The sequence below is a fragment of the Cyrtonyx montezumae genome, unplaced genomic scaffold (assembly GCF_038088225.1).
Source record: "Cyrtonyx montezumae isolate F1298 unplaced genomic scaffold, pur_monq_1.0 scaffold_16, whole genome shotgun sequence".
NCBI lineage: Eukaryota > Metazoa > Chordata > Aves > Galliformes > Odontophoridae > Cyrtonyx > Cyrtonyx montezumae.
The window spans coordinates 9658982-9673002 of record NW_027071892.1 but is presented as its reverse complement, the minus strand read 5'-3'; the positions used below and the strand labels follow the sequence as shown (position 1 = coordinate 9673002).

General features: G+C 54.8%; 3 protein-coding genes across 8 annotated transcripts; 1 reads left to right on the top strand and 2 right to left on the bottom strand.

Moving 5' to 3' along the window:
* Positions 1-1064: 1064 nt before the first annotated feature.
* Positions 1065-3212, bottom strand: LOC136046258 (hydroxyacylglutathione hydrolase-like protein). 3 transcript variants are annotated; one of them, XM_065732751.1, is made up of 8 exons: positions 2974-3212; positions 2585-2649; positions 2374-2491; positions 2175-2283; positions 1969-2072; positions 1768-1869; positions 1613-1692; positions 1065-1319 (listed from the first exon to the last, which is right to left on the bottom strand). In XM_065732751.1, exons 1-8 carry the CDS (start codon positions 3076-3078, stop codon positions 1154-1156), a joined length of 849 nt encoding a protein of 282 aa, XP_065588823.1. In that variant the 5' UTR covers positions 3079-3212; the 3' UTR covers positions 1065-1153. The 3 variants fall into 3 exon arrangements, with proteins under 3 accessions (XP_065588823.1, XP_065588822.1, XP_065588821.1); XM_065732750.1 differs by having other exon boundaries at positions 1768-1866; positions 2974-3161; XM_065732749.1 differs by having other exon boundaries at positions 2374-2649; positions 2974-3161.
* Positions 3213-4185: 973 nt separating this feature from the next.
* HAGH (hydroxyacylglutathione hydrolase) lies at positions 4186-12001 on the bottom strand. 4 transcript variants are annotated; one of them, XM_065732756.1, is made up of 9 exons: positions 11979-12001; positions 9061-9242; positions 8521-8585; positions 7432-7549; positions 6325-6433; positions 6012-6115; positions 5507-5608; positions 4949-5028; positions 4186-4493 (listed from the first exon to the last, which is right to left on the bottom strand). In XM_065732756.1, the coding sequence occupies exons 2-9, from the start codon at positions 9163-9165 to the stop codon at positions 4394-4396; spliced, it is 783 nt and encodes a 260-aa protein (XP_065588828.1). In that variant the 5' UTR covers positions 9166-9242; positions 11979-12001; the 3' UTR covers positions 4186-4393. The 4 variants fall into 4 exon arrangements, with proteins under 4 accessions (XP_065588828.1, XP_065588824.1, XP_065588825.1 ...); XM_065732752.1 differs by lacking the exon at positions 11979-12001 and adding an exon at positions 11865-11956; XM_065732753.1 differs by lacking the exon at positions 11979-12001 and adding an exon at positions 11663-11779.
* Positions 12002-12222: 221 nt separating this feature from the next.
* Positions 12223-13302, top strand: FAHD1 (fumarylacetoacetate hydrolase domain containing 1). Its single transcript, XM_065732760.1, has one exon. The coding sequence runs from the start codon at positions 12343-12345 to the stop codon at positions 13012-13014; it is 672 nt and encodes a 223-aa protein (XP_065588832.1). The 5' UTR covers positions 12223-12342; the 3' UTR covers positions 13015-13302.
* Positions 13303-14021: the final 719 nt, after the last annotated feature.

The following is a 14021-nucleotide window of genomic DNA, read 5'->3' as shown; positions in this document are numbered from 1 at the left end:
ATTAAAGGCTTCACATGTTTCGGGTGTTGCTGAGCCATGAGTGGATTCACAGTGTTCATAAGGCAGGAATCTCCCTCTGCTCCCCCACCCCTCCCCACTCATTTCACAAGCAGTGGTTGCTCTGAATGCCCTTTTCCACGCGTAGTTCTGTAACGCACCGTGTTATGCTAAACCATAACTTATCTACAGCAAGAGAGAGATGCCAGTGCAAACCAAGTCCAATATGCTTTGTACATCAGTGCCAAAGAAACGCGTTCTGTTTCTGCTGAGGACACACATCCAGCCAGAAGTGCACAGCTGAGCTGCAGGTGAAACCATCACGGATCCGTGTGCTGCCTTCCCCACTGACCAGAGTACCAAACACAGTACTACAGCTGTCAGAGGACTCTCCCAGAGCACCGGATGCAGCTCTCCCAGGTATTCACTCTCACCATGGGATCAAGAATAGCTCAGATTTCACCTTTGAGCTGTGCGCAGCTGCCCAGCAAGCCCAGTGCTAGGCCAGGATCCCAGCCCAGCGCATCTCTGCTCGCTGCAAAGCACCCGGGCAGTGCTCACTGCCTGCAGCTGCACCCACAGAGCATCTCTGAGGCACCAGCACCGAGGCAGCTCGTGCAGCAGGACTAATCCTCCCCCTCCTGGAGGGAAGAGAACATTTTAACAACGTTAACATTAAAAAAAAAAAAAACCAATAAAAAATAAAAAGCCTCAGTCAAGTTCCTAGCAAGGGAAGAAGTGCTCCACACCAGGTTCAGTGCTACGGATGCTATTCACAGTTCATGCATGAAAGATTCGGAAGTGGTTCTATTCCAGTGTCAGCAGCTCTGTATCAGCGCAGTCCAAAATGACCCCGTGCAGCGCAGGACTCGGGGCCCACCTCCTCTGCTGTTCACATTTCAGCTGCATGAGCTGGGCCTAAGCTCAGCAACACCGCCCCGTGTGTCACAGCACTTGGCACAGCTGAGGTAAAGAAAAAGGCAGAGCGCTGGGCTCTCCACTTTCCTGCAGTCCCTGGATCCCCACCCTGTCCCATCCCAGGGACACCTGAGCAGAGCCATCCGTGTGCAGAGCTCCGTGCAGCGCTGGTTTGGGGCAGCAGAGCCCAGCAGGTGCCTCTGCTCCGTGGGCCCCTGCGTGGTGGGGTGGTGCAGCCTCACTTCTTCTCCAGGAAGGGGGCAAAGAGCCCCCAGTCGAAGGCGAGCATGGCCTGGGGATGGGGCTGCTCCTTGGGCTTCTTGAAGTTGTCCTTCTCGGTGCGTAGAGCCCGCAGCACTTCCACTGGCTCTGTCCTGCCTGTGAACTTCTGCACGGCCTCCTCCCTGCAGGGGCAATGGCTGCACTGGGGCCGGGGTGTGATGGAGACAGACGGGGACAGAGCTCGGCCCCAGCACTGAGAGACACTGAGAGGACACTGGAAGGACACTGGGTCACCCTCCCTTCCCTTTGGGCCTGGTTTCCCAAAAATTCCAAAGCCACACGGAGGAAGGGGCAATGCTGGAATAGGGAGTGGACTGGAGGCAAAATCAGCAGCGTGGGGACAGAGCTGCTCCATCCCATCCCACCCAGTTCAGGGCCAACCCACGAGCGTGCCCCCTGCACCACCGTCACTTACGTGACCCTGAGGAAGGGATTGTAAAGGAACTCCTCCTGCAGCGTGGAGGGCACCGTGGGCAGATCCTCATCATCCCGCTGCTGTGAGGAACCAGAGTGTCCAAACCCCTCCAGCACCCAGCAGCCCCCAACCCCCCGCAGGGCACGGCTGCTTACTCTGGCCCACGCCAGCTTCTTCTTCACCGCTTCGTTCTCTGGTTCCACTTTGAGGGCAAACTTCAGGTTCCGGACGGTGCACTCATGGCCACAGAACACCTTCTGTGGGAGCAGCATGGAGTCACACACACTCCCAACCCCACGTCTCCATCGTTATTTTGGGGCCCTCCCCAAACTGGGGGGAGGGAAAGGGTCCCTCACCGTCTCCTTGGGCAGAGCTCCCAGCACCTGGGTGAAGTTGGCGTACATCTGCTCCGCTGTCCCCTCCAGGAACCGCCCGCAGCCCCCCACGAACAGCGTGTCACCTGCGGGGTGAGTGGGGGAGGGGAGGGAGGCACTGCCCCCAAAGCCGGGAGGGGTGCAAAGGGATCACCCCGTAGGGTCGGCGGGTGCGGATCGGGAGATACCTGAGAACAGCGCCGGCGCATCCGGGGACCCATCCTCCCACATGAAGTAGCACATGTGGCCCGAAGTGTGGCACGGGGTGAAGAGGCACCGCACGCGGATGGCCCCGAACTGCGGGGACGGAGATGAGCGCCGAGCACGGGATGGGCTCGGACCAACCCCCCCTCCCCCCCCCCCGCCCTCCCCCAGCTCCCCACGCACCCTCAGCTCCTCGTCGGGGGCCACGCGGTGCGTTAAAGCCCCGATGCGCTCATCCGCTCCGTACACCCGCAGCCCCGGGCACAGCCTGACCAGCTCCTCGTTGCCCCGCGCGTGGTCCCTGCGGGGCAGAGGGGCGGTGGGCACCGGGTACCCCCCCACGCGCGCACACACAACGCAGCACGGCCCGTGCCCTCCCACTGCCGGCGCGTACCAGTGGTGGTGGGTGCTGAGGACGGCGCGGAGCACCGCGTCCTCCTTCCGGACGATCTCCAGCAGCTGAAAGGGACGAAAGCGGTGCGTGAAGGGAGGAGGTGACGGCGCAGCGCTGGGTCCGCCCCACGGCACGAGGAGAGCGGCGGGGACGCGGAGAGGAAAAGCCGAGCGCCGTGGGGAGGAAGGAGCGGCCCCAGCGCTCGGGGCGGGGCACGAGGGGCCGCTCCACGGGGCGGGGGCACTTTATGGCCGATGACACTTCATGGCCGCCGTTCCCGCCGCCTCCGGCACGCGAAGCCCCGGAACAAAGAGGAAGGAAACGGCCGAGCGAGAGAGCGCGGACCGCGCCGACAGAAGCGATACCGCCGCGGCCCCGGAGGGTCTCACCCGTTTGGGGACGGCGGCGTCCACCGCGATCGCGTCCCGGGTGCTCTCCTCGATCACCAGGTACATGTAGTTGTCCTCCAGCACCGAGATCACCTTCACCTTCATGCTCCCCACCGCCGCGCGCCCACGCGGGGGAACGGACACGCGGAACTCGACCCCCACCTGCGGGCAGCGCTGCCCGGCGCAGTGCGGGCAGCGGGCGGGCTCCGGGGCGAAGCTCCTCCTCCGCCCGCCCCCGTGCTTTCGTTCCCTCCCTCCCCTCCTCCGTCGTTCCCTCTTCCTTTGGTTCCCTCCCTCTTTCACTCCTTCCCTCCCTTCGCTTCGCTTCTTCACCCCCGAAATTTGCCCCTTCCTGTCCGTCCGCCCTCCCCTCCGCCATCCCCTCGCCGTGCGGCGCCACCCCGGTGCTCGGGCCCAGTCCCCCCCCCACCCCGAGCCCCCCTGGGCCGAGGTGCAGTGTAATTAAATAAACCCTCCCCCGTTCCCCAGCGCGGGGCGTTAGGGGAAAGCTCTGTACGAGGGCTGAGCCGAACCGCTGCTCCGAAGCGAGAAAGGAGAGCAGCAGTGAGAGCTGCACTCCTCCACGCGGCCGCACCGTGCACAGCTGCGTTTATTTCCTCAGCTGTCAAACAGCCGCCACTACAGTCACGCTTAGTTGGAGCAGCACAGCAGTGAAGAAGTCAGTAACATTTTACGTACCTTTCTTTTTTGTCCTGAAATACATAAAAAAAAATGTAGTTTTTCTTTTTTAAACAAATAAAGAAGCGGTGTTACACCAAACTCTGCTCACACACGAGCCCAGCACACAAATCCCTCCTTCCTCTCTGCGTGCAACTACGAGTACAGCTCACAGGAGCAGCAAGCAGGCTTCAGGGAAGAGAAAGGGCAGAAGCAACAGAGCAATCTGTAAGGCAGCACGCTGCCTGGACAGGATACTGCAGCTTTACACCACTGGAAGTGCTTTAACACAGCCAGGAGTGACACGTGGAATAGCAGCAGCATGGAAGAGAAGTTTAAGCATCCAACACAGCATTACCCAGTCTGAAATGGAGACTGGTGAACGTCGCCCCAAGCCCCACAGCCACGGTCTGCGTTCACATCAGGTGCCCACAGAAGTAAGAGGGATTTGCCCCTGGGCCTCAAGGTCCGAGCTGTCCCTGCTCCAGCCCCGAGCTGCACGTGACACACAGGACACAGCTTCAGGGCCCGCAACAGAGGGATAAATATTCTTCATTGCAATATAAATAAGCTGTAGAATATCTCAACAAGGGCAAAGTGCTTTTTTTTTTTTTCTTCCTTTTCCTTAATTAAAATAAACTAGAAACCTAAATAGGACTGCCTGAACCACGACAGGACTGCTAAAAGATCAGAACAGCCTAAGTCACAACTGAACGACGGTAAAGTGACGCGGGCAGAGTGCTCAGTCCTTCGGGACACGGAAGTTGTCCTTCTCCTTCCTGATGGCTCCCATGGTGCGGATGGGGTCGGTCTCCCCAGCGTGCTCCTGGACTGTCTTCTCCCTGCCAGGACAGAACACCGAGGATGGTAAATGCAAAGCCTGCAAGACAGAGCCTTGGCTACGAGGTCACTGCTACCACATTTTGCCTGCATCAAGGGGATGTGGTTCATGTAAGAGCAAGGACTCAGGGTTTTGGTGGAAGCTTTTCAGCTCCTGCACCTGGAGTGGCATCGTACTGCAGCCAGCTGCCAAGCCCTGCGTGATGAACATTACCACACAGCAAGGTTTGATGCTCACCACAGCCCCCTGCATTCACAGCACCAAGCCTCTGCCAGGACAGCGGGTGTTTCACCAGACTTACTTTTGGAATGCAACTGTTTTAAGGAGGGTCTCGAGGGCATCAGAAGAGGAGTGCATGAAGCAGGAGAGAACTCACACTTCTGGCTTTCTCCTCATCTTTCCCACATGCCCCCTCCAAACACAAGACTCAGAGGGATCACTCCCACACATCCATACCTCACTCGCATGAAGGGGTTGTACGTAAACTCTTCTGCAATGGTGGAGGGTATGGTTGGCTCTCCACTGTCATATTTGGCCTAGAACAAGGGAAAGAGTTCTGCCTGATGAGGAACATTTCAGAGAACAAGAAATGTCATATATATGAGCCATGAAGGGTAAAGTGCTCCATCTAACTGCCTGAACTGCTCCTCAGCCACACCATCAGACAGACAGGACCAAGGTGCACACACAGAGACCTGGATCCCAGGTCCTGAGTCTTTCCCGGTACAGAGCTGATCCTCTTAGAGCAGGCAAAAATCATCCCCAGCCTGCAATGGTACCAAGGCATTCCCAGAGAGGGTCACATCTCCACAAAACAGCAAACAGTGCTCTCTGTGCCCCTCACACAACCCTGTTCTCCAGCACTGTCCCCCTAGTTGCACAACTGTACTGTCACTTCTCATTCTCAACACCCCCTCCTCAGCCTCTTCTCCTTCCACATCATCCCCTCTTTTCTACCTCCTCAGAGAGACTCTAGCTCCACAGCAAGTCAAGGAGAAGGATGAACACACTCACCTTGGCCCAAGCAAGCTTTTCCTGGATGCTGACATTGTTGGGTTCAACGTGTCGAGCAAATTTGAGGTTGTTGATAGTGTATTCATGACCACAGTAAACTCTCTAGGAAGAAAAAGTCTCACATGGTAACACTGAGGGCATGAAGGTGAACTGCTGGGGTCCGTCAACGTTATCATACACAGTAGGAACAGAACCAACCAGCCAGGACACACCAGATGCAGGCAAAGTGCCAGGAGCTATCAGCCAGTACTATGTGCCAACTTATAGGTGTCCCAGCTCTGCCCCATCCTTTGCTTCAATAAGCAGCCTCTGCTCTTCCCTCACAGAACACAAATGTATCTGGAGTACCTATTTCATTCTCACAGGAATCCAGCTCTTCAGCATCAGAGCCAGTTCCTGACACAAGCATGAGAAATGCTCCCATCAAACAACAGCATCATTGGGAAGGAGTTCAGACAATGCCTGCAGTAGCTTCTGGCTGATTAATGACACAAAAGCTCCATACCGTTTCAGGATCCAGGCTGCCCAAAATCTCAATCAGTGCTCTGTACATTTCCTCAGGGGTTCCCTCGAAGAATTTCCCGCAGCCAGCCACGAACAGCGTGTCACCTGCAAGCGAGGTGTGACATGGCATCAGGGCCACGCAGCTCCGCACACCCAGATGGAAGCACACGCTCCCACAGCGTGGAAGCTAAGCTAGCTGCACTGGTAACAAGGAATGAATGAATGCCCATCCAGAGCCAGGAGCACACAGGCAGAGGGGGAGCTTATTTCTCTGCAACACAGACTGCCAGTGATGTAACCTCCCAACTCCTCACCTGTAAAAACTGCAGGTGGCTCGGAGCTATTTGGCTTAGTCACATAATAACAGATGTGTCCCGAAGTGTGACACGGCGTACAGAGGCATTTCACATTAAGAGATCCCACCTGAGAAGAAGGCAGAAGACTGGAGCTTAGGCTACTGTCTGGCAGCATTTAGAAAAGAATTGCAACTATTACAATGGCCTGGCAGTCCTACAAGTTCCCACATCGGCTCTTTTCTTGGGAGAGTCCAGCACAAAAATTTTATGGTAGGGATTGGAAGGGTGCTGCTTCCTCAGCAGGTGTTATAAAGAGAACTGCCAGATTCCTTCATTTGCAAGCAGAGTGACTCAGCGTCTGGCTGGCAGTGAGGGCAAACAGATCCAGAGCAGTGCAAAATCCTAAACAAAGTCAACCAAGCGTAAAAAGCTCCAAACAAAAATGAAGCTGAGGGGTAGAAGCGGAAGACGCTCAGGAAAATGGAGGAATTAAACACACTCATGAGGATCTTTCTCTCACAGCCTTTACTTGAAAGCCTTCCCGTGTTTTTCTGTGCTCCCTTCTTTGCTGCTGACCCCCCCAGAAAGGTGCACTGCAGGACCAGCAGTGCCATTCGTGCCAGCCTGCACGTGTCACAGTAGTTTATGCAATCTGCCAGCTCATCTACAAACAAGCAGCGACATTTCAGCAAGGTTTGCCACTGTAGCTCTGAAAAAGCAATGCAGGCAGCTCGCCCTGCTGGCCCACTTTCTCTCCAGCCTGTATTTCAGCCTTCATTCAGAGAGGAAGGCACCTGCAGCTCTTCAGTGCTAACCAGGCTGCAAGCAGAACAAAAGCCCTGTGCTTTCATGTTGCAGTTCTGACCCTCCCAGTTAAGGTAGCTACCCAAGAACAGACACCCAGCATGACCTGGGCAGTACAGGTGTCTGAGCAATACCAATGCTACCATCAATAAAATATCACCAGCTAGAAGGAGACAGAGTGGTTATGGTTGATAGGGCTGGAAAAGTGAGAAAGATAAAGTTAAACCACCAATCACCTTCAAGAGACATTACAAAGGTAAAACATGCTGTGACATGAATGGAAGATGTCCCCAACCAAATCCAGGAGCTCACTCCCTTTACCTTGAGTGACGTAAGGTGAGACACTTTCTGTGTCAGTGCTCCAACTCTGCTGTCTCCCCCATACACGCGCAACCCCGTCTCCATCTTTACAAGCTTCTCGTTTCCTCCAGCATGGTCCCTGGAAGGTCACAAAAATGCATTTTGGTCAGGATGAAGACGAACTGATCGCAACTCAGACTGCAAAGGTAACACCCTGATGGTCATCAGTCTCCCACTATCCAGACATCTAACACTGTCCTCATATTAAAGGGCACATTACATCAGCACTAGTGGGTAGTTGCTTTAAGTGACAGTTCGGAAGTGCTGGTGGCTGCAAAGCAGCAAGATTATTATCTTTCCTGCAGAGTAGGAAAGATTTCAACCTAGGACATCGGTCACCATCTCTTCAGCAACTCCCCTCAATTTCACACCTAGTTGGGAAATACCAAATTTAGAGAATCAAAAGTCAAATCTCCATTAACCACAGTAATGAGAGCAGGTTAATTGGGACTTTGCAGTCCAGTAGCTTCACTCCATTGCTATTCAGGTTCAACACTGCAAAACCAGTAAAGCTTAATGACCCTGGCAGAGTTTAAGTGCAGCCCTGGTAACGCTCCCACAACTGCTTTAGAGGCATGGTCTAGCAACTCACTGCAAGCGTGCTGCCTTCTGCACTCCACACACACTTATTTCACTGACCAGCTGGAATAAGTCACCATTTAGAAGGCTAAAAGCCCTGACACAAAGAACTGGAGGTCTACAGAACATACCTGGTCACAGCAAGAGTTACTCTTAGACTGGTGTGACTCCAAGCTTTTCTGTGTTTGTTGTGCACTCAGCTACTTCATGCTGATTTCTCTGCACTTCACTTTCTGATGTGCTCTGGTGGAAGAAAGGACCAGACAGTCCTTCCTCAGAGCCACAGTGGCTGCAAACAGACAGCAGCTGGGATAGCTTAGGCGTGCCTGGCCAAGCAGCCTGCATATGTTCTAGGGGAGACCTTGATGTAAGCAACTTCAAAGCAGCCCTCTCCATCCAGACCCATCAGTACACTCATGGACCTGTGCACACTGCATGGACTCTGCAGATCCCAGTAGGAGAGACAGTTACCAGTGATGGTGTGTGGTCAGCACAGTGGTCAGCTTCACGCCATGCTTTTTGACTGCATCCAAAACCTGCAGACACAGAGCACAGCAAGAGCATTACAACTCACACGGACTCAGTTAAACAACACAGCTGGTGCCTGCTCTGCGTGCAGCCACTACAAGGTTTATGAGCCACACCTCTATGCAAACGTCCTGCTGACTTTGCAGAGAACTCATCCCTCATCCTGTGGTCATTAAAGATCAGGACACAAGCTCTCTGATCCAGCTAGGCTGTGGCTAAACCCTCAGACCTATTTCCTCTTTTCTGCACATAAGCAAGCTAAAGGGGAAAACCAAAATCAAGTCAGTAACTTCCAAAGGCAGGGAGAAGCTGTTTGAGCTCAGAAGCTCAGTGCCTGTGAAGCCCTGTCAGTACACAGGAGAGGCAAGTATCTCCGCGCTTTCCTCCAAGCCTGAGTCACCCTGTGACTAATTCCTTTATGGACGTGGCAGTGTGGAAGCACTCCAGCAGCGCACCCACTTCCAGCACAGTGGGCAGCGTTACCTTCTGAGGCTGCACAGGGTCCACTATTGCAGCCTCCTTCGTTTCCTCATCGATGAGGAGGTACATGTAGTTGTCAGTGAGTGCTGGGAGTAACTCCACCTTCATGTCTGCCTGAGCGACCGTCTTCGACTTCCTCTGCTCGTGCTCTGTGTGCAGGAAGGCAGCTCGCAGCTGTGCTGGACCTGGGGACCAAAAGCAAAACTCAGGTCATGGGAGGACCACAGTGCTCCACAGCTTCACAGAGAGGGATGGGGCACTGCTCGCAGGGGTGGGGACGTGCAGGCAAAGCACTGTACCTTGGTCAGAGGGAAGATTTCAAGGGGCAGAAAAACAGAACAGAGAGGGAACACCTGGACAAAGGTCAGCCTGGGACAGTGACTTTGCAAAAAAGAAAAGCACAAAATGTCACATTACCACCAAAAGGAATTAACAACAACAACGACATTGCTAGAACAGGAATATCTGGTTCATTAATTGGGAAAAGCACATCTTACACAGTGCTGCAGAGACAGGCTGTCTGTGCAGATGGCCAGACACCAGGCATGCACTGCAACGGGCTGCCTCGATGCAACAGCAGAGCTTCCCTGTTTGCTTTTGGTTAAATGTTTAATCAAATCCAAGGAGCACATCTGATTCTAGATGCAAATAACCTGGGCTCCACTTTTTCCCCACTTCTCCACTTTTAGATACAAAGTTCTTAAAGAAACAACCTGGTCACAAGAAGCTCTGCCACAAAGAAGGGAACGAAGAGGACAGTGCTTTGATTGCTGGGGACCACACAGCCCTGGGGCCGTGCTCATACAGGGAGAGAGGCAGCAGTCTATGGCAGAAGTCAGTTAACATCCAAGGCACAGCACTGAAGGTGCCTGCACAGGGCTGGCTCAGCTCCCATCTCATTTTGTACCACTGACCCTAAGGCTCCAACACATGCTGCTCAGCACCATCAGTGCCAAAGGGAGAGGTCACCACGCTGCTAATCAGCCTGACCCACTCCCTGAGCAGCCCTGGCCCACCTCTGATAAGAGAGAAGAGGTCTGCCAGGCTGACCCGGCCAACACAGCGAGCCCAGAGCTCTGCAAAGCTGAGAGCACAGCTCCGAGCTGGGTGTGCAGCAGATGCATCAAGGCCCCTCTGATCCTCCCCTCCTGCATCCACCAGATCACTTGTTCTGTAGGAAGGATGAATTAAATGCAGTGCTGAAAATGACCCCGAAGCACATCAGCATAGGCATGCACTGGAGGGGTTGACACAGAGGGCATGAAATGCTGTGAGAAGCATCCATACCTGACAAGAGTTCCTCTGGAGCAGAAGTGTACTTCCAAAAGAAAAGAAAACACAAAAAAAGGACAGAAAAACAAACCCTTACTATTGCTTGCTAGGAAGAGAACCCAAACAGTTGCTCCTCAGCTGCTCCCTAACTTAAAGCACTTTTGTTTTGGACACTGTGCTTGTTTGTGCATCAGATGCAAACTGGAAAAAAATATTAAAACACAAGAAAACTGAAATTTAACTTCAAGATGAAGGAATTACTCATGTACTTAAAATGCCTTCTTCCTAAGAACTGTTTCTAACCTTGGCCACAATCCTGCATGTTTAATTCACAATTCTGGCACAACAAACAAACTACACCACAGAAGGAAACAGTTTCCAAAAATGCAATTTAAAGAAAAGAATGAGAAGGCATCTGTGCAGCACAAAACCTATTCTCAAGTCCCATCTGCAGCTGAGCTGCGCCCTTTGGTCTGATCCAAAGCTCTCACACACACCCAGCACTGCTCCTATCAGCTCAGCCCCGGTTCTGCTCATGGTAGCTCCCCAGCAGCATGTAACCCCTGCACCGAGCACAGAGAGCAAGTCCAGACCACGTGCCCGCTCCAAAATGATAAGGTCCACTGGCTCCACTTCCAGCCAGTTTCACTCCACGTCCCCCCACCGTGCCTGAAGCAGAGCAGCAGTGCCCTTTGGACCACACACCTCTGCTCAGGACTCAGGATGGGCTGCCAGCACAGGCTGCCTCTCGCAGGGCAGGGACTGCAGGTGGGCAGCATTACCACAGCGTGTTACCACGGCAAGGCACGCGTGCAGCAGGCTGAAGGCAGGCAGGCAGCAGGTAGTCTAAGCTATAGCTCAGTGCAACGCACGCAGGGTGTGCACCCACCCTGGGGGCTGCGAGCTGCCTGCTGCTCGGGTCAGCGTGCTTAAGGACAAGGCAGCACCAGGGCTCCAAGGTGACAGCGGCCGCAGTGAGCTCCGCCTCATTACGGCCAGGCTGTAAAATGAGGAGCGATGCAAAAGGCCACTGTAGGACTTAGAGCGGCACCGCTAAGCTGGAGGCCAAGCTCTGATTCAAAGTGACGCTTTCAGAATTCAGGCCCCAGATGTCAATGCACAGCCTAGATTTCTTTTTTTACATCGTTATATTACAACACAATTTCCTATCAAACCCTGTTAAAACGCACCTTATCCCCCACTCCCTGTCCTCCAGAGCAACCGGCGTCACTCGGGCAGCCCAGCAACACTCCAGGATCCTCCCAGATCGCTTATCACCGCCAAAAAACCTAACCCCCCCAACCACCACCAAACAGACTAAACAGACACTGACCTACTTGAGGCTGTGAGTCAGCTTAAAACGCCCGGCGCACACCCCCGAGCAGCGAAAGGAGAAGAGAAACCAACAGCGAACTGCGCAGCTCTACTAAGGGGATCGCCGCCAGCCCCCGGCCGCCCCGAGTCCCCCGCAACCCCTCCGCGTCCCCGCAGGAGCAGGTGGGCGCCGGGCGCGGCGCTCCGCCCGCCCCACGTACCGGCTCGGAGCAGGGCCCCGGCTCCCAGCGCAGCCAGGGCGGTGCCGAGGCTCCGCCAGCCCCCGCCGAGCATGGTGCGCTTGGCAGCGGCGCGCCCCGCCCGGCCCCGGTTACCTTCGCTCCCCGCCCTGCGGCCGGGCCCGGCGAGGGGGGGGGGGAGGCGGGCGGCCCCGCTCGGCCCCGGCCCGGAGTGCAATGGGGGCGGTGCTGCGCTGCCGCCCGCCCCCTCCGTGCTGTCGTCGGCCCGCCCGGACCTCGCGTTTTTGGGTTTTATAATGATGGTATTTATTTATTTTGCAGCCAGGCGATTCGCTAACCCGGCTCGGGGGGGCTGGACGCGTCTTGGGGGAGGGAGCGCCAGGCGGCAGGAAGGAAGCGAGGAAGGCGAGCGGGGCCGGAGGAGGCGCGGGGAGCTCGGCGGAGTTTGCGCCTCTCTGTACGGCAAGGGCGTCCCAAGGGCACGAGATCCGAGGGGCTGATGGCTTCCTCCAGGCCCCTGTCCCGCTTCTGGGAGTGGGGCAAGAATATCCTCTGCGTGGGGCGCAACTATGCCGAGCACGCCAAGGAGCTGGGGAACGCGCTGCCCGCGGAGCCCCTCTTCTTCCTCAAGCCCTCTTCGGCTTACGTGCGGGAAGGCTCGCCCATCCTGCGGCCCTACTACTGCTCCGACCTGCACCACGAAGTGGAGCTGGGGGTGGTGATCGGGAGGAGAGCCCAGGCCGTGTCCCAGGAGGCTGCTATGGAGCACGTGGCCGGCTATGCCCTGTGCCTGGACATGACCGCTAGGGACGTGCAGAAGGAGTGCAAAAAGCAAGGTCTGCCCTGGACCTTGGCCAAGGCCTTCAGCACATCGTGTCCGGTCAGTGAATTTGTGCCCAAGGAAGAGATCCCGGACCCTCACAAGCTGAAAATCTGGCTCAAGGTGAACGGACAGCTGAGGCAGGAGGGAGAGACCTCCTCTATGATCTTCTCTATCCCACAGCTGATCAGCTACATCAGCAAAATCGTCACCCTGGAAGAAGGAGATTTGATTCTGACGGGATCTCCCAGCGGAGTCGGATCTGTGCAAGAGAACGATGAGATAGAGGCTGGGATCAATGGCATCCTGTCCATGCGCTTCAGGGTGGCCCAGCAAGCACACCCGTCCTAACCAGCAGCCCGACTGGGACCCCTGTCTGCATAGGAAGAGCCTTCAGGGGAGCACCGAGTGAACGGATACACCCACTGTCCTGAGCATTAAATCTGTGTGGCCTGAGCATCTACTGGACTCCTGGTTATCAGTGCTGTGTAGCTAATGAAGACCTGTGGCTAAACCAACCCCATTTCCACATCAAGCTGAGGTCAGGCCAGGAGTCCAACCCAGCCTGGGGCTGCTGGTTAATACCCTAACTGTATATTGGAACTTTATATTCAGCTGTGCTGGGGAAATGGAAACTGCAGGAAATACAGCAGCAGGACTGACTTTCACTGTGTGCACTCCTGCTTTGAGCATTGTCAATAAAATAAAACCTAAGAAGCATTAAAATGGTGGTGTACAGAAAATGCTCTGGGGTCTCGGTGAGGCCTGCAGCTGTCTGTCAGGAGGAAGGCTGTGTCCCACCCACACTTGGCTTCCTTGAACAGATGCAGTAAAATAAGAAGAATGTACATGAGGAATAATAAAAATTTTAACCTGAGGACTGGAGTCCACTTTGGGTGTGCAGCTATATGCTCTGGCAGCCATCAAGGTGGGGTCTTTCCATCCTGGGGGGCTTCAGGGGCTGTCTCATGGGTGATGAAGCAGCAGTGAGAGGTGCTGTGCTGGCTCCCTGTCATCACTGGGAGCTGTGGTAGGAAGGAACTGCAGTGAAACACAGGAAAGTCTATGGGAAAGGTGTCTGCAAAGTGCTGCATGTGCTTTTATCATTGCAGCAAATAATCTATGCAACTGTGGGCATCTAGTAGTCCTAACTAATTTCTGCAGCAGGTCACCATTTTGAAAGTGGTGCATTCTCAAAACATATGAGTTCACGTGATGGGAGGGGCTCATTTTCAGTGGTTTTACTTCCAAGATTTAGGATTAGAGTTTGCAAATATATGAGCTTCAGGGTGCTGTGCTTAAAGGGAGGTGTAACTGCTCCTCACATTTCTTTTGAAGGTATCCTTAGGAACAACAGT